The 18,733-nt window shown below is 24.1% G+C and overlaps 7 protein-coding genes across 7 annotated transcripts; 4 read left to right on the top strand and 3 right to left on the bottom strand.

Annotated features, from left to right (window-relative positions):
- Positions 1-368: 368 nt before the first annotated feature.
- PCHAS_1354300 (conserved Plasmodium protein, unknown function) lies at positions 369-2,408 on the bottom strand (the record flags this gene model as incomplete). Its single annotated transcript, XM_016799408.1, has 1 exon — positions 369-2,408. The coding sequence occupies one exon, from the start codon at positions 2,406-2,408 to the stop codon at positions 369-371; it is 2,040 nt and encodes a 679-aa protein (XP_016654700.1).
- Positions 2,409-2,875: 467 nt separating this feature from the next.
- On the top strand, positions 2,876-6,882 carry PCHAS_1354200 (conserved oligomeric Golgi complex subunit 3, putative; the record flags this gene model as incomplete). The annotated part of the gene is made up of 3 exons (XM_016799407.1): positions 2,876-6,062; positions 6,160-6,601; positions 6,708-6,882. 3 exons carry the CDS (start codon positions 2,876-2,878, stop codon positions 6,880-6,882), a joined length of 3,804 nt encoding a protein of 1,267 aa, XP_016654699.1.
- Positions 6,883-7,183: 301 nt separating this feature from the next.
- Positions 7,184-8,441, bottom strand: PCHAS_1354100 (conserved Plasmodium protein, unknown function; the record flags this gene model as incomplete). The annotated part of the gene is made up of 2 exons (XM_740943.1): positions 7,184-8,154; positions 8,261-8,441. The coding sequence occupies 2 exons, from the start codon at positions 8,439-8,441 to the stop codon at positions 7,184-7,186; spliced, it is 1,152 nt and encodes a 383-aa protein (XP_746036.1).
- Positions 8,442-9,390: 949 nt separating this feature from the next.
- PCHAS_1354000 (DNA replication complex GINS protein, putative) lies at positions 9,391-11,149 on the bottom strand (the record flags this gene model as incomplete). Its single annotated transcript, XM_016799405.1, has 3 exons — positions 9,391-9,674; positions 9,806-10,103; positions 10,214-11,149. The coding sequence occupies 3 exons, from the start codon at positions 11,147-11,149 to the stop codon at positions 9,391-9,393; spliced, it is 1,518 nt and encodes a 505-aa protein (XP_016654698.1).
- A 1,525-nt stretch (positions 11,150-12,674) lies between these two features.
- Positions 12,675-13,325, top strand: PCHAS_1353900 (conserved Plasmodium protein, unknown function; the record flags this gene model as incomplete). Its single annotated transcript, XM_731016.2, has 1 exon — positions 12,675-13,325. One exon carries the CDS (start codon positions 12,675-12,677, stop codon positions 13,323-13,325), a length of 651 nt encoding a protein of 216 aa, XP_736109.2.
- A 1,722-nt stretch (positions 13,326-15,047) lies between these two features.
- PCHAS_1353800 (MSP7-like protein) lies at positions 15,048-15,710 on the top strand (the record flags this gene model as incomplete). Its single annotated transcript, XM_740944.2, has 1 exon — positions 15,048-15,710. The coding sequence occupies one exon, from the start codon at positions 15,048-15,050 to the stop codon at positions 15,708-15,710; it is 663 nt and encodes a 220-aa protein (XP_746037.2).
- Positions 15,711-17,452: 1,742 nt separating this feature from the next.
- Positions 17,453-18,427, top strand: PCHAS_1353700 (MSP7-like protein; the record flags this gene model as incomplete). The annotated part of the gene is made up of 1 exon (XM_735307.2): positions 17,453-18,427. One exon carries the CDS (start codon positions 17,453-17,455, stop codon positions 18,425-18,427), a length of 975 nt encoding a protein of 324 aa, XP_740400.2.
- Positions 18,428-18,733: the final 306 nt, after the last annotated feature.

The raw sequence follows: 18,733 nt of genomic DNA, 5'->3' as shown, positions 1-18,733 counted from the left end.
ATAAATTGTCATCTTTTATGTTATTCATTTAATTGTATATTCATTTATTTTCAAAATTATGTTTTAACTATTTTTTAAACTAGTCCTATTATAATATATAAATATTTATACCCCAATATTTAAGTGGTTACAATTATTCTTAATATATAAAAAAACGAAACTTAAAAGTTAATCATATGCTTAGGTTTGCACACGTGTGTGTTTACTATTCCTAAAGGAATTATCGATAAAACAAGTTAAAACAAAAAAATGATAATACGCAGCAAAATGAATTGATAACAAATGGGAATATCAATGTAGCAATGAACAGGGAATAAACAAAATGTATTTATCTTAAGGTTTACGAAACAAAATAATTCTCATAAGTTTTATGAACTAAAAAGGGTGATAAAAAAAAACGATGGAATATTAAAAAAAAGCATATCAAGGGTTTGCTCATGATTTTTTGAAGTATCATCATCCTTATGCATATCTGAAATTTTTAATTTTTCATATATACTTTTTGAAAATTCATAATTTTGTATTTTCATATCTGTATTAATATTTTTGTAGTCATTTATTATATTATTTGTGTAAAAATCAAGATGATATATTTTTAACATATTTGCCAAATTGTCAAATTCGTTATATTCTATTTTTGAAAAGATATGAGCATTTTTTTTAATATTATTATTCTCTTTCATTTTACAAAAAAATAAAAATCGATTTTTTTTTTTTAAGTCATTAAAATTTATTTTATTTTTAAGATCAGCAATATCTTTTTCCAATTTATTTTCATTTTGTTCATTAATTGTAGTTGCATGTGTCCAATTTTTATTTGGAGCATATAAATTTATCAGTTCTCTTTTGCTTAATTCTTTATTTTGTAAGTTTGTTAATCTTGAATACTGTCTATATACTTCATCCATTCTTTTGTCGTTCATATTGCTAGGCAAAGAAACTATATTATTCGTTGTATCATTATTTTTACTTTTTCTTTTATAAAAAATAGAATAAAATTCTAATAACGCCATTACTTCTACCTTTTCATAATTTGAAGTATCATATAATGCAAATAGATTTATAGCATTTCCTTCTAATTCATCTATCTTATCTCTTTCTTTTCCATATTGTATATTATCAATCATGCTTTCATTTTTCTCTTTACTTATGTTATGCCACCTATTAGTTATAGCTCGTCTTTCTTCCCTTTCTTGATCTGAATCTTTTATTTCAAGATGTTTATTCATTTTTTTCGTATCAGATGCAGTATGTATATATTCACAAGAACTATCGGAATAATTATCATAATTGTCAACCCGACCAAATAATTTTTTTTGTTTTCCAAAACTGTCTATAGCTCCATCTATTTTTACATCATCATATATCGATAGTTTATGCTGGTCATATTTATGTTCTAAAAAATTTATACGAATTGCATCAAATTCATTTTTTGTAATATTTTGTATACTTACTTTTTCCTTATCAAAAAAAGCTCCTTCAAAATTATTTTTGGGTTTATATATTTCTTTAATCTTTTTTTCAAATTCTTTTTGTTCTTTTAATTTAAATGAAATAATACGATTTCTTCGGGATAAAATATTTAAATATTCATTTTGTAAACGTCCATTATTAGGATCGTTATTATTTTCTTTGTATATTATTTCCTGTTTTCGTACTTGATCAAATATGTCTGGTAATTTAGGTCCGATTTCTCGACCCCTATTTTCTGCACAATTAGACTCGTCAGTTTTGTTTTCCTCCTGGCTTACTAATTTTACATCTTTAGGTTCTACTATCTCATATTTATAGGTATTATCAGATTTTGCATCTATATTTGTTTTTAAATATTTCATATGGTGTGGTTGAGAATAGTTAGTAGCCTCATTGGATTGTAAAGAAGGTGCGGATTTTTCTTGAGGTTCAACTTGTTTATTCCAATTTTGTGGGATATGATTTATGCTACTATTGTTATAATATTCTTTCTCATTTATACGTAACCCTATTGGTATACCGTCTATATAATTATGTTTCCTCAATAGGTCATAAGAAATGCTATCATTGAAAAAAGTAAAGTTTATATTATCTGTGTAACTATTATTTTCTTGGAAATTATCATTGGTGTATATATCTTCATATATATTATCATATTGATCAATATAATCATATATATTTTTTGTTATCTGTTTTTTATTTTTATTATATATACTTGATATATAACTACAAGGCTTAAACCCCCCATCATCCTCTTCCCTCAAAATTCTCTTCCGTTTTTTTTTTTTTTCATTTTTAATTTTTTCTAAATCTACTAATTTTTTATAATAAACATACAAATCATATTCATCATAATTTTTATTTTTTTTTCTTAATTCTTCTTTGACATCATTTAAGTCAATATCAGTAACTTTTGTTCCTAAGAAGTTAGCCATGCTTGCTTAATCTGGATTATCATTTTTTTCAAATTTTTTATAAATAATAAATAAATTTATCATATATAAAGTAATAAAAGGTTGTGTATTAAAATTTTTTAGGGTAAGCACTAGAATGAACTGCACGTATGGGCTACAAAAAAAAAGCGATTGAATTATTTTATTTAGCTAATTAATTTTTTCTTAAAATTTTTTATACTTTAAAAAATTGTAATAATTGTTTAGAACGCTTATAGATATTTATAAACATATTTATTGATAAAAGTAGGTTATCCTTTTTGTTATTATTTTGTTTACTGTTATTTTAGTAAATAAAAATCAGTTGCGAAATTAAAAAATATCAATAAAACGCATAAATAAATATCGCCATATATGTAGGCTTCCTAACTAAACATGACAGACAATATCACATAAAAACCGAATAAATGTTTAAAATAGTTTAAAAGTATAAAATAAATATAATCAGCATGTGTGTGAACAAAATGGGGGAGCAAGATCCAAACGATGAATTATATTCCAAGCTCTGTGAATATATAAATCAGATTGGAAATGCTTCATATTGTGATGAAACGATTCGTTTTAAAAGTGATGAAAAACAAAAACCACATACCAGTTCTCAGCTCAGTATCAATAAACTTTATTGCCATGATAGGGAAGAAAAAAACAGTGAGAGCAAAAACGGGCAGAGAAATGACGACCCAAATGAAGAACAGAATGGAGTGGTGAAATATGAGGATCTGTTTATGGAAATAGAAAACTATTATTTAATTTATAAACTGAATAGAAAATTTGAAGAGTATAAAAATATTAAAGAAATAGAATTAATAAAAAATAAAAGGACATCAAATTCAGAAGAAATAGTTAAAAAAATTCATACCATTTTAGATCATCATCAAGCTATAAAAGATGAATTGAATATACTAGTACAAAATAAGCATTCTATATATAAAACTTTTTATTCTATATTTCTAAATTATTATGATAAATATTCTCAAATAAAACAAATAAAATTAAATAAAAATAAACTAATACAGCATTTAAGGCATTACACAAATGCTGAACGATTTGAAGCTATTATAAATAATATAGAAACAAATGGATATCAATATTTTATAGATATATTTAACAGATCCCAATTCGATGATGATCAAACTAGTAATCGCTCAATTAGCAGTGATACTACCATCTCTAGTTCCGATCATAGTTACACAAGTGAAATTGAACAAATCGATGAAGCTGATAAATGCAGCATAGATAGTAGTAGTAATCCTGATGATGGCGTTAGTGAACTTTTGCAAAATACCGAATGGGAAGATGATCAATACGATCTGTCTAGCGACATAGAAAATGAAGAGAAAGAAGGAAGTGAAATTGATGAAAATAGTGGAAAAATTGTAGGGCATATTAAAAAAAATTCTAATATTGTAACAAACAAACTTCAAAATAAGAAACATAAAAAAAAAATATATACTAACGATAAAATGCATAGTAAAAAATATGATACGTTTATAAATAATTTTCCAAAAAAATGGGGTAAAAGAAATGGAATAAAAAAAAAATCGAATGTTAAAAAAAACGAAATTTATTATATGCTTCAATCTTCGGAAAAAGCTATAAAATTTTTTAAAAAAAATCCAACATATTTTAATGCAAAAAATAAGCTAGCCAAATATCAATATATTATTAAACGAATACTAAAATATGTTATAAATATGTTTAGAGATGTTTTAAATAATACAGATTTAAATATTCCACATAAAAAAAATAGTGATGATCAAAGTAATATATATGGTATCATGCCATATGAACAAGAAATAAAACATGACCATATAAATATGAGCACTTCCAACAAAAATAGCATAAATGAAGAATATAATCATAAGCAATCATTATTGCATACAGATAAATATACACACAAAAAAAGTCAAGATGCTCCTACCAGTTCAGCCCACGAAGATAGGACTGAGGTGGCTCATCCTGATGGTGACTCTAAAAATTTATTTGGTGTCGAAAAAAAGGAAAACGAACTCACCAAAATGAAACATACGAAAAGAGAATACCACGACGAACAAAACGGAGAACGTATTCATAATGGCGAAGTAAAAAACAAAGTTAGTCATGAAAAGTCCAAGTCAGGGTACCTAGAAAATGGTGTGAAAAATACATCGATATTCCTAACAAATGATGAACAAGAAATTGACAAAATTTATAACAATGTGAATATTATATATTTCAATAAACATATAAATGTTGTAGAATATTATGATAAATATAAAATAAAATGTGGTTGTGTAAAGGATATAATAAGTTTTATATATTTAAAATTTCAGGATGAAAATGATTTATATATTGATGAATATAATTCTTTAGAAAGTTTATATGTAAGTTCAAGATTAAAACTATTAAATAATAATTTATTAAAAATATTTGAAAATTTTTCAAAAAATTATATGCCTAAATATATAAAAAATATATGCTTATTAGCTATATATATAACAAAATTAGAAGTAGATTTATATCATTCCATATTTAATAATAATTTAAATACGTCTATAAATATTATATTGAATACTATTGGGTTAGCTATATATGATAATATTAATCAAACTATTTATCAATTGAATAATATTAAAATTATTAGGAAAATAATTCAAATGATTTATCTAGATATTATTGAAATATATACAGATAATATATATAACATAATAAGAGATTATTTTAAAAAATTATCTAACATACTAAAGGAAAGATTATTATATATTGTAGAAATGCATATGTCCTATTATACAAAAAATGTGAATGCATCTATTCCTTACATTTGTTTTAAACCAGTTAAGAAAAAGTTTATTAACATAATTAGCGATTTCTTTGCGACATCCAATAGGGATGACAATACTGGAATGGATAAGGAAACAGAAATGGATGAAAACAAAAGAATCCAAAATATAAGCACTAACAACGATAAAGAAACAGAATCACAATTTGAAACATCATCAAGTGATAGTGCAGGAAGTGATAATAATAATTATATGGAACATACATATAATATAAACTTATTAAATGAAAACAATGTATATAAAAATTTTAATTTTCATAACTCTCAATTTAGTAAAGATACCACCTTTTCATTAGCAGGTATAAATGTTAATATCATTGGAACTATCTTAATTTTAAAAACTTTGAATTATATAATAGAGCAAAATATATTTATGGATATTGTTAAAGAATGTTTAATAAATTCATTTAATTCTTTAACACATATATATAAAGAAAGTACAAAAAATAATGAAGATACTGGAAAAAATGATAATAATAACAATACTATAAATGCTGATTTATTTTTAATTAAAAATTTGAGTTTTTTAATTTATTTATTTTATAATGTAACTAATGATACAGATTATTTTAAATTATATCTAAATCAAGAATTAACACATGATTTATTGTATCAACAAATAAATGATAAATTAAGAAAAGACAAAGAAACCGGAAAAATACGAGATACCACTAATCTAACACAAGGACAAGAATATTCAATATTTTATTTTATTAAAAAGGTATATAATATATCTTCTACAGATGATATTCAATACAAAATATTATCCTCGTTTAATCAGTCTATGCATAATTTTTCCATCACTGCAATTGCTCGAGGTAAGTCGAAAAAAGATGATAACCTTTTCTTTGTACTCGCTAAAATTTTTTAATTTATCATATATTTTTACACATTTGATTATACTTCCCATTACAGTTTGCTTTCCCCTGATTAACATTTTGTCTGCCGAATATAAAGACAAGTTTTCAGAAAAAGAAGAAAGCATAAAAAATATGCTGGAAAAGTTGCTAAGTGATAATAATGAACAAGCCGATAATCAAAACAATGAATCATTTAATTATGTAAAAATTGATTTTAGTTATTTGAAAAACATAAACTTTGACTTGTTACAAAGTTATGGAAACAAATTTGATGAAGAAAATGAGAGCACTAACGAAAATGCTGATATAACCACTTTAAAGACAAATTTAGACACATTTAAAAATAGCTTATATAAGTTATTTCCTAAAATATATTTTTATGTTAAAATGTTTATCATTTCAAATGCTGATAACCATTTTAAAGGAAACAATTTTTTTTACTCTCTCTTTAACTATATCATAGGGGTGTTGAAATATAAAATCGTTTTTTTATTGAGGTAAGGCTTTCACGAAATGGAAGTGCAAACCTTTTATAAAAACAAAATAAATAAAACAAAATAAATGAATAAATAAAATGATTTTTCACTTTTTTTCCCTTTATAGCGAAGTCTACCTATTACTACGGTGCAAATATCCCAAGTGTGTAAAACAAATTTTTGACGAAAATTATATTGAAAATATTTTCATTTTTTTAAAATCAAATGATTATTTTTGCAATTTTGAGGATATACAAAAATGCTACGAGTTAGGAAAAGGGTATGATATTTTTTCTGATTAGGTATGTAAATTAAAAAGGAAAAAAAACAACGACATAAAAATAGTGAAGCAAATAATCTTAATTAGGAAATTTGAGAAATTGCACACAAAAATAAATGGTGGCATCATATTTTATGAATAATTATAATTGTCAAATTTAATTACATAAGCATGGATATGCATATGCATATGCATATGTATAATATATAACGGAGATTGTGCCAAAAAATATTTTGGGAGATCCACTTGTTAGTTTTGCACACAATTTTCGTTCTTCAGTAAAATTAAAATTCGATATTTTTTTGTAGTGTTATAAAATAATTTTATTCACTTTCTTCAATATGATAATCAATATAATAAATTCCTCGATCTGATGAAAATATAATTTTATTATTTTTGTGTCTTATAAAATAAGGCCATTTAAAATAAAAAAGTCCGGTAGGTAATTGCATACATTTATAAAAAATATATGCTGACAAATTAAATATATATATTTGATTTTCAACTAATATAAATAACATATTTTCTGCTGATTTATAAATATCTAAAACTTTTGTTTTTAATTTTTTAATTCTATACATATCAACAGCTTTTTTAAAATCAAATATAATTAAACGTTTTCCATTTTTTGCAACTATAATTTTCTCATCGTCTAAAAATTTCCCATGACTAATAAACTTTGAAGAAAAGTCAACACAAAAAATTAACTCATGCTGACAATGCTCATCATTTATATAAATCTGTAAAACTCTTATATGACATTTTCCAAAATTATTTTTATAACATAATAAATAATTTGTATTAAAATCAAATATAACAATATTTTTTAAAAAATTTTTATAAAAATAACTCATATAATTATTTGTAATATCATATATAAATAAACTTTTTGAATTATTAAATAAAATCAAATTCTCAAAAGATATAACTTGCTTATTATTAATTATTTCAATATTTATTTTTTTTATAAAATTATATGTTTTTATACAAAAAACATCAATACAGCTTTCGTAATAAATATAAATATATTTCTTATCAATGTAGATCGATTTTATACTATTAGGTCTGAACATACATAAAATATGATATTTTTCAAATATTTCATTTTTTATACCACCCTTATTTTTATTAACTTCCCCTCCATTACTACTTAAAGCCTTTTCAACCTCTACACCATTATTAATTATGCTTTTATTTGTATATTCATTTTGATCAATTGGCAATTCCTCTGTGTTTGTTTCTTTGTCTACCTTTTTAGTAATCTTGTGTATGCATACTTTTCCAGTGAGTGTCCCTATAAAAAGGCAAATGCGCACGAATAAGATAGGCGAACAAAATAGGCGAAGAAAAAAACAAAAATATTATCACATAAAATTTTACTACATATGGCAATGTATTACCTGTGCAAATAAAATTGTCGTCTGTATATAAAACAACTATTGGATCGGATAACAAAGTCTGAATACAATTATGCAACACAATATTTTCATTATTCTGTTCAGTATTTATTATCTTTGGATAAAAGCAAAATTTTTTCCCTCCTTTAAAACATTTATTCATAATCTCAGTGTCGTTGTCCATTTCGTTTACTTTGTTCTCTCACTTTCTTTTCCAGTTTTTTCCAGTTTTTTCCAATTTTTCTTATTATCCTTTTTATATTTGATAAATAAGCCTCCACAATATAACTCGTTACATCTTTAATTTGTTTATTTAAAAAAATGGAAAAACAAAACAAAAAATTATGAAAACATACTGAAATGTCGTACTAAATTAATACACCAAAAAAAAATTGCGAAATTTTCAAACGAAAATTTATTCAAATCATTCGATTTAAATTCAATAATTCAATATAAATTATGATAAAAATATATGATAAATTATATATATTAAAATATAAAATAAAAGATATATTATATTATAAAGAATATAAAAATTATATGCATTATATATGTATTTTTTTTTCTTAAAAAATTATCATTTATTTTAAAGCGGCTGATATTGGGTGGGAAAAATATATTGTATGCACTTAACAATTTTTATGTCAACAGTTTTATAAATATAATAAAAAAAGGATAATTTTCGAAACTTGTAAAAGTAAAGAAAACATCAATTATCAAAATATTTTCAAACAATTTAAAATTATTAATGATTATATATTTTATATAAAAAAAGTTTTAATTTATGCATAGTATTAAAACCTGTTTTGATTTGTCTGTTACTATATTTTTTTCTAATTAAATAGGGTAGTCAATATTAAGAGTGCTATGCATATCCATAAATAAGGTACAACACAAAATGCTTATAGATATGCATGTGTAGGTACATACATATAAATGCATAATGAAAAGAAAAGGACAGAAAGAGAGAAATATGTTTGCTACAACAAATGCTAAATACTCTCTTAATAAGTCAAATATTCATATATATTTATTTAACTTTTAAAATGTTGTGGATATGCATACAATATAGGTATTAACATATTTATACTTTTACAAAATTGTCATTGAAAAAGATGGAAAAAAAATATAAATTATAAATCTTGTAGAATATTTTCATCATCATCATCGTCATCATTATCCTCAGTTTTAAGTTCTTTTATGAATGGTTCAAGCAGATAGGATGTAAAATCAATTGAATTATCATTTTCATTTAATTTTTTATCATATTTCCAAAAACTATATAAAGACAAATTAATTATATATGTTTCAGATAATTGCAAATTTTTAATGTAAATATGGTTTGTATGTACATTTTGTTCTTCCAGTCTTCTTATTATTTTTTCGCGTCGGCAATGTTTAATATCTTCTACATAGCCTAAAGGGTGCAATAAAATTGTAGCGAGATCAGCCGTTTATCTAAATGCATACAAATGTAATAGTAACTCGCCATAGTATTTTCATTTGAATTGCCTATTCATTTTTATAATAAATAAAAAAAAGCAGTACCTGCCACCTTTTCCATATATCGGAAATAACTTTTTTTCCCCACCGTCTCAATAGGAGTAGACTTTGAAAAAACTTTTTGATCAACAAACATGTAACATATTTCAAAAAAATAAGGGGATGGTAATTCAAATAATTCATCAGGGTTTTTATATTCTTCCTCTTTAATATTTATAAAATTTTTTATATAAAACCAAAATGGAAATTCAACATCAACATAGGTAAATGCTGATAGGGCAATCCCAAGGTATATTGGGATCCACTGTCTTTCACCTGCTTTCATTTCTTTCACATCAAATCCCTTTAAACAGGAAAAGGAAATGGACACAAATGTAATGTAAAAATGTATATAATAATGGTGGATACATTTGCATGGGAATGCGTGGACTATACTACTCTAAGATTGGAAACCTCAACAAATTCCATGGGAACGGAAGGGATATCCACCAAGGCCTTGGCAACAATTAGTTCTCCCAACGCCTTTTCATAGAGACACATATTTATAGCATTATTTAAAAATAATTTAGAATATTGTAAATTTTTATAACAATATGAACAGTTAAATTTTAATGGCAAATATTCAACTTCAATATCGGTGTTAATCAATGTTTTATTTATAATAGTAGGTCTACTTATATCAATATTTTCAATATATATATTTTCAAGATTATATGATAAATCATTATTACCTATTTCAATATTATCTAAATAGGAATATACATTATGTATATTCTCTCTACAATTAAAATCGTTGTTTCTTTTTGATCTAATATATACACCATTATTTAATATATATTCATATAAATTATTAGGTTGTGGTACTGAATCTGAAAAAGCCATTAAGGTAGTATATATTTTATAATATCTATCATATATTGCTTTAAATATAATCGTTTTAATTTCTGTTTTATAACTTTCTTCTATATTATCTAACCTATTTTCTAATTCATATATTGTAGTCTCAATTTTATCAAGTAATTCTTCTGCTATTATTTTTGTATTTTCATCGATTCTTAAATTTCTATTTCCATATAGTATTTGATTTCTTAAATATTCTATATAATAAAATGAAATACATGCTTCTGTATTTTTATAAGGTAATGATGGAAAGTCAACTACTATATAATTTTCATTATTATTAGGGCTACTCCCATGTTTATCTTGTTTATTATTTAAATCGATTCCATTATAATTTAAACCATCTTCTGCATTATGTGCTCGTCTTGGATTTTTTCGATCTAAATTAAATAACGATTTTTTATCATTTATGTTTTCTCTTCCATTTCCTGTTGATGCCCTTTTTTTGTTTTTGTTCCGTTTCTTAAAAATTGTAAATACATCGTCCATATTTTTAAAAATGAAAATCGTACCAACATAACTCTCAGTTATATATCTCTACATATAGAAAAAAACAATTTTGACACCATTCGACGCAAAATAAAAAATTTATTTCATTGTTTTATTAATTAGTTGAAGAAAACAAGGATACATTTTTTATGACCATGCAATGAAATAAAGAAAAAAAATTTATTCCTCTTAATGCGCCATGAGAAATAAATACCCATATAAACCCGGGTCTCTATATAAATAAAAATATATCCTAAAATGTTTATACAAATAAATATTAGTAATATATAATTAACCCTTTTAATATTTTATTTTCAAACTTTTTAATGATGCACTTTTTAGCTTTTTTATGTGTGCCTTATGAAAAATATGCGAAATACCTGATGAAAGTATTTTCCATAAAAGACAAGACAAGACAAGAAAAAGGAGGAGAGCCAATATATTTAGTTGCTTTTATATTATTCATATATTAACATTTTAATATAAAAATTGGAATATTTAAAAGTTTATACATTTCCTATAAGTAAAAAAATCAAAGACAATTTATATCATGTTGCCCTTCCCTTTATGGAAATATATTTTGACTAAGCTGGGGGGAAAGAAAGTGAATATTTACTGAGGGCCATGATAATACCATTCTACCTTTAAACCCAAATTAAAGAATGAAATAAAATAATAATCATTTTCGTAATTCCATTTTTTATATCGAATTTAGCGAGTGCTAAGTAAGGCAGTGGAAAACTTTGCGAGGCTTATAAAATTTAAAATACAAAATGAATAAAAAAAAATATAAATAATCTATCTACGATTAATGACTTGGGGCAACTAAAGATGAAAATATTTTACGAAACGGTTTGCACATTTGCACACACTCAGGATTTCACTACTTGGCTAGTTCATGCGACTTGAAAAATTGGTCATAAAAAATTTGTCTTAAATGTATTATGTTGGTGTCGGAAAATAATAAAATGCGTTTTTTTCCAAAACTTGATTAATACAAAATAAGTAAAAATAGGTATTCATATAATATGGGGACATAATTTATGTTTATTCCATTCAGTCTTATAAAAACTATTTTTAAAATAAATATAACACAATAATAATTTATTGTAAAATATATTTTTCTATAGAACATGTATATGCTCATCATAACCCTTATTAAGAAATAATTAAAATTTTTAATTTTTTTAGTATGTCCACATATATATATAATAGCAGTATGAGTTAAAAAATATTTAAGAGAAATTAAGTGGCCCAAAAGGAATAAGCCCACAAAATAAAAAACATTTTAATAAGAAAATACAGCAACATATCTACAAATGCATGCATGTATAAAAGTTTGTTTTTTTTTTCATATTGATCATTAAACATTATTGGTTGTTCATATTAATTTTGTAAAAAAATATAAAAATAATTAAATTTAAGTCTATTTGAATATATTTTTTTTTATTTTCTTAATTTGTATCTTAAATCCTTTGTATCCTTATTTTTTTATAGCTTTAAATTTTTTACGTGTGTATAAACAATGAAAAGAGGCAGCATATATTTTTTGCTTTCCATATTTTTTATTTTTAACTGTGCCAAATCAAGCGATATACCTTTAAATGACTTATCAGATAGTGGAAATAATGAAAATGATCAAGAAGCCAGTTTCGAAACTACAAATTTAGACCAGCCTGCTGAAGATGAAGACGCTGATTTAGTCGAGGACCATTCCGAAATGTTTAACATTATAAGAGAAAATAACGAAGAACTTGAAAACGATGTAGGTGCAGGAGCTAGTGGTGAAGATAGACTTATTAATGATTATAATAGTATACAATCAAATATAGAAAAATATACAAAATTTGATAATATGGATGTAGATAGTTTACAAGGCGGTGTAAGTGATCTGATGCAAGCAGAAGGTATGGATGAATTGATAAGTTTGTATTTTAAGCATAAAGACGGAAAAATAGATGAGCACCAATTGATTGAACAATTAAAAAAACTTCAAAAGAATAAAGAACTATTAAAGGCTATGAAAACATTTGTAACTGAAAATTATAACGTAATTAAACGTCACAATCTTTTAGACGAGACACAATCTTTAAAAAATTTTGAATCCCTAGCTGAAGGATCATTGAGATTTATCGATAAAATGATTAATGGCGACTTAGATGAAGATTCAGAATAAATGCATATACATATAATACATATACTTACATATGTTATGTACGTTTAGCTAGTACGATTTTGTGATTTTCCTATATTTTATTATTATTATTTTTTATTATTTTGTTTGTTCTTTTGTTCTATTTTTGAACGAGTTTGATAATTTTGCCTGTCCATGTGTGTATGCAAATTAAGCACGTTAGAAATTGTATATCATATTGTGAATGCATTTTTGTATAGTCTTATGTTTTTTTTTAAGTTCGTGACCATTTTGAAATGATATGTCGTTTAGTAATTGTAAAAATAAGATTAAACATATATGTATTTATGCATATAAATTAATATTCGTAAGAACTTTAAAAATTGTAAAGAAAGTCAGACAAAAATGATAACCCTTTTCGATATATTTATTTATGCATAAAAAAGGTAAATATCTATAGTGGTTAAAACAAAGGTATTTTCATTTTTTTTTCGAACTTTTTCGATTTTCGTCACCCTTGGCATGTGCACATATTCATTATTTTACCATAGTTTTATAATTAATCTAATTATTATAATGTGTAAAATAGTAGGATTATATATTATGGACTTTCTTTGCTTTAACCGCTCAACCATTTTTTGCTTAATTTATTATTTAAAAAGTATAGAGAAAAAATGATGAACAAATGGGATTACCATAATTGACTATGCATGAAGAAGTTATACTCCTTTAAGAGATGCAATAATAAATTAATATATACAGTTTATATAGCATCATATTATTATAAATTTAAATAAATTTCAAAACTTCTTTATTTGAGGTTTTGATAAAAATTACAGTTAAATGGGTATTATATTTTTAAGCAAATTTGAACATGAGAGAAGGAAAGAAAATGGAAAAATATATACACCCAAACAATAAGCCTAAGTTATAATAAAATGTGTAAAATGATTTAAAGCCTTTTTTTTTAAATGATATTTTTGCAGATTAGCCTTCTCATAATTAATTATGCATAATATGTATGTGTGTTTGATATATTATAATTTTCGTAAGATAGTGTTTTATCATTTTTCATAGGTTTACAAATATATCAACTCTTTAATATGATTTCGCTTCATCAATTTATGATACGAATATCAAGTTATATATTATAATTATAAGATAAGATATAACATACTGAAAAAATTTGATAGTGTATTAGAGCTTATAAATGTGTTTCTTACCGTTTGCTCAACTTAGAACTATATGTTATAAACCCCCCAAAAAATAATAAAAACACAAATCTTTATTTTATAAAAATAGTGCAATAATCTAAAAAAAATGATTTTATACTCCTATTTTAAGTTATGTTTTGCACGAAAATACTTAATATATAAAAAGGGGTTCGCAAAAGAGAGCACCAATATTATCATAATATAATATGGCATAATATTATTATTACTATTTTGTATATTTAAAAATTAGTATATATTTTTTAAAATAAATAATATCGTATTTTTTAATTTTAAAATTATTAAAATAAAATAATTTATTATTTTTGTATTTTAAAATTTTTTTATTATAAATTCTTTAGAATTGTAACGTTAGCTTCTTATATGAGCAAATAAAATTTATTAACAATTTTGCAATAATATATTTATCAATTTATTATTATATATTTTATACTTTTAGTTTCTTCCTAAGAAAGATACTATAAATTTAATTAATAAAAGTTAAAATAATATTATAAAATATAACTTGTTTTTCTTAATTTTGTTAAAAACAATGAAGATTAATAAATATCTTTCTCCTTTAGTCGCATTAGCCTTATATTCCGCTGTAGTTTGTGACTCAACTACAAATAGCAACAGCATTGATGTACCAAATGACTTAAACAAAATCGATGCTAATAATAATTCATCAGATAACATACATAAAGATTCTGGTGATAATAATGGTGGATCCAAATGTGATAACAAAGATTGTACCGCTGCAACCACCGGAAAACCATGTTCATCTTGCAAGGACAAAAATGCAGAAGATAAACCAATAAATATACTAAGCCAAAATTATACAGATGATTTTTTTAATTCTGTTATTGCAAATATAAATGAAAATGATAATGGTGATTATAAAGATAAGTATGAAGATTTCAAAAGTAAATATGATAATATTATAGCTATTAATCAAAAAGAATTTGAAATATTCTCAAAACTCATTGAAGGATTTATGCAAAGTAATAAAGATATGAATTTAAGTTCAGACTATTTATATGAAGTACTTACAAAAGCACTTTCTGATAAAGCATTTAAAGCTGAATTTAAAGAGTTTATGAATAGTATGTATAATTTTATTAAAAAAAAACACGAAGGAAAAACCCTGAGTGAAAACGATAAACAATACATGGCATTATTTGAAAATGTCTTGACCTTACTCGATTCCATGTAATTTAATATGTAAAAAGGGGAAGAGAAAATTATGATTACAACATTGTAATACATAATTATTGTAACCAATTTTGAATTAGCAATTTTTAATTTACTTTATATTTTAAACGATTCCCTTTTTATGTCTTATCGATACCTGCTTATGCTTCTTCAATTTTGTAACCCCATTGTTATAGTATTTTTTTTACATTTTTTGTATGTTATGTTTCGCTTAAATGTAAGTTCATTTTCGTTTTCATAGAAAGAGCGTATACATTTATGATCGATTTAAAATAAAATTTGTTTTTTCTGGTACATCTCGAAACATATCCATGCAAATAGCATAGAAGCTTATAGCAGCCCTTTTAAAAACTCGTTAATTAACCATTTAACAAAATTAATACCTTTACTTTAAAAAAATTATTATAAATGCTCAATATGTAGCTTGCTTGTACGTTCTATTCGTCCAGTATATTATATCGAAAGAAAAACCACATGCTATGGACATAAACTAATAAATGTTCGTAGCACGTTGCGAATATAAATTTATTTAAACTAAATAATGAGTTGCTATACCAATGCATTCCCTTTCTTATACCCCGACAATCATAATTCGTCTTTCCTCCATCTCTATTTATACCTCCGTTGCTTCGATCTAAATTAGTGAAGCAATAAAATGGAGAGAAACATAATTAAATGCTTAAACGGTTTATTACTTGTTTAGTAACAAAAATTCTGACCTGTGCATGTATATAAAGGTACGGTACAGGAAAAAAATGAAACTACTAAAATGACCAACCCAATGAATAAAAAAAAAATTAAAACCATTATTAGATATGTGCTGATTTAGAATAAAAAATAATATCAAGAAAAAAAGACTAAGGATACTGCATAAAAATGCACCTAAAATTATAGACAGAAATAAAACATTCGAAAGTATTAGTCAATTCACCAAAAAAAAAAATAATTTTTTCTAAAAATGTTATATATAAAAATTGTAAAACTTCCACAAAATTTACAACCATTTTTTGAATGTTTAAAAAGGAAACAGTTTTGAAATAAAATTATCAAATAATTTGTAATAAATAACGGAAGCAACATGCAGACTTATAAAACATTGTCGATTTTGTTACAGTGTGTAACATGTTTTTAAATTATACTAAATAGAAACATGTTATAATAAATTTATTTTGCACTATTACCCAATTGTCTAAAAAATATGCACACACTATTATATTCTATGCATATGCACGTAATTATTTTTATAATTATCTTTGCAACACGTGATAGATTTAATCAACAAAATTGTCTATTGCCTTTTACTTATACAAATATATATCAAATACAAAAAAATATATATTATTAATTTATATCATTTATAATGTTTAATTTTGTCTATGTCATTTATTTATGTAAAAATATTAAAGTAAATTTTTTATAAAAGGAAAAAATAACTGCATGGAGAAAATAGGTTTTATTAGACAGGCATAAATTTTATATGCATATATATAATTAAAAAAAAAAAAGTATGTCGACCCAATTTTATATAAATCTACAATTTAAAAAAATTTATAACATTTTAAATAGTTATATAAATTTTATTTTTGTTTATTATTATATTTAAATTTTCCATTTATTTTTTTTTTATGTAGAATTATTTATATTATTATTTTTATTTTATACAACCAATATATTTATATACTTTAATTGATATAACATATTTTAATCTATTAATATATATACACACACATATATTTAGACAAAATGGCAGCATATAAAAAGTTATATTTTTTAGCTATTTTAGGATTATTTTTTAAAGCAGTGTCCGCTGATAATTTTTCGAACAATGATGATGATGAAAACATGTCTGATGTTATAAATATATTTAAAAATAAAAACCATGATGTATATAACAACCCTAACTACATTAGTGACATCAAAAAAAAATTCCAATTATTAAAAAAACAAATTGATCAAATGAATAAATATGAAAAAGGTATGACATCAGGTGATATTGGAAACATACTTGAAGAAGAAGCTGAAGAGGAAGAAGCTGATGAAGAAGAAAACGAAGACAAAGTTGCTTTTGGTATGAGCGAAGAGGATTTAGACAATTATGATGATGACTTCTGGGGTCAAGGAGCAAAAAAAGCTGTTCCAGTCCCAAAGGACGACGATGCAGCCGGTGCAGCCGTCGTAGAAGGTAACGCTGATCCACAAGGAAGCCAAGAAACTGACGGACAAGGTGTAACCCAAAGAACCGACGGAACCTCCCTAAATGGTCAAACTCAAGTAGCTGGCGGAACCCCAGGTGCCGGAACACCAGCTGCTGTTGTACCAGCCGTCCCAGGAAAAACCGCCTTTTTAGGCACCGTTTTTGATGAAATGCTTAAAGCACAAGATCACGCAAAAAAAGTACACACCAATGAATATCACAGCAAATATAATGCTCTCAAAGGCGAATGTGACTTTGCTATGAGCCTTGAAGAATACGAAATTGCAAAAAAACTCATTTCAACCTATTTTAATGGAACCACTGAAAATCCCATCCATTTATATGACATACTTATAAAAGCAATAACTGATGAAGAATATAAAAAACACTTTAAAAATTTTATTTATGGTATCTATAGCTTTGCTAAAAAACATAACTATTTAAGTACAGCCAGATTAGCAGAAGAAAATAGCCAATTCATAAGCAACGTATTAAATGTCTTAGCTACAGTTGATCTTAAATAAATTATATACATAAGAAATGTATAAAAAAAGGTTTGTAATTTCATACTGTTTGTATATATATAAATATTTAATAAAATTTTTTATATCTGCTTATCGAACTAATACATAATGTAAGTGTGTGTATGCACAAATTTATAAGAACGAATAATAAAAATATGTATTTAGAAAATATTTTATTGTATTGCTTATGGGTTACTGGCAAGCCTTAATATGCCAATATTTGCTTTAATAGTGTTAATACATTTTTTTTATAAAATTGTGAAAACTATTTTTAAAACTTGACTTAAAGCCATAAATATAAAAAAT

The sequence above is a fragment of the Plasmodium chabaudi genome (genome assembly GCF_900002335.3).
Source record: "Plasmodium chabaudi chabaudi strain AS genome assembly, chromosome: 13".
Classification (NCBI taxonomy): domain Eukaryota; phylum Apicomplexa; class Aconoidasida; order Haemosporida; family Plasmodiidae; genus Plasmodium; species Plasmodium chabaudi.
This window is presented reverse-complemented; position numbering and strand designations above follow the sequence as displayed.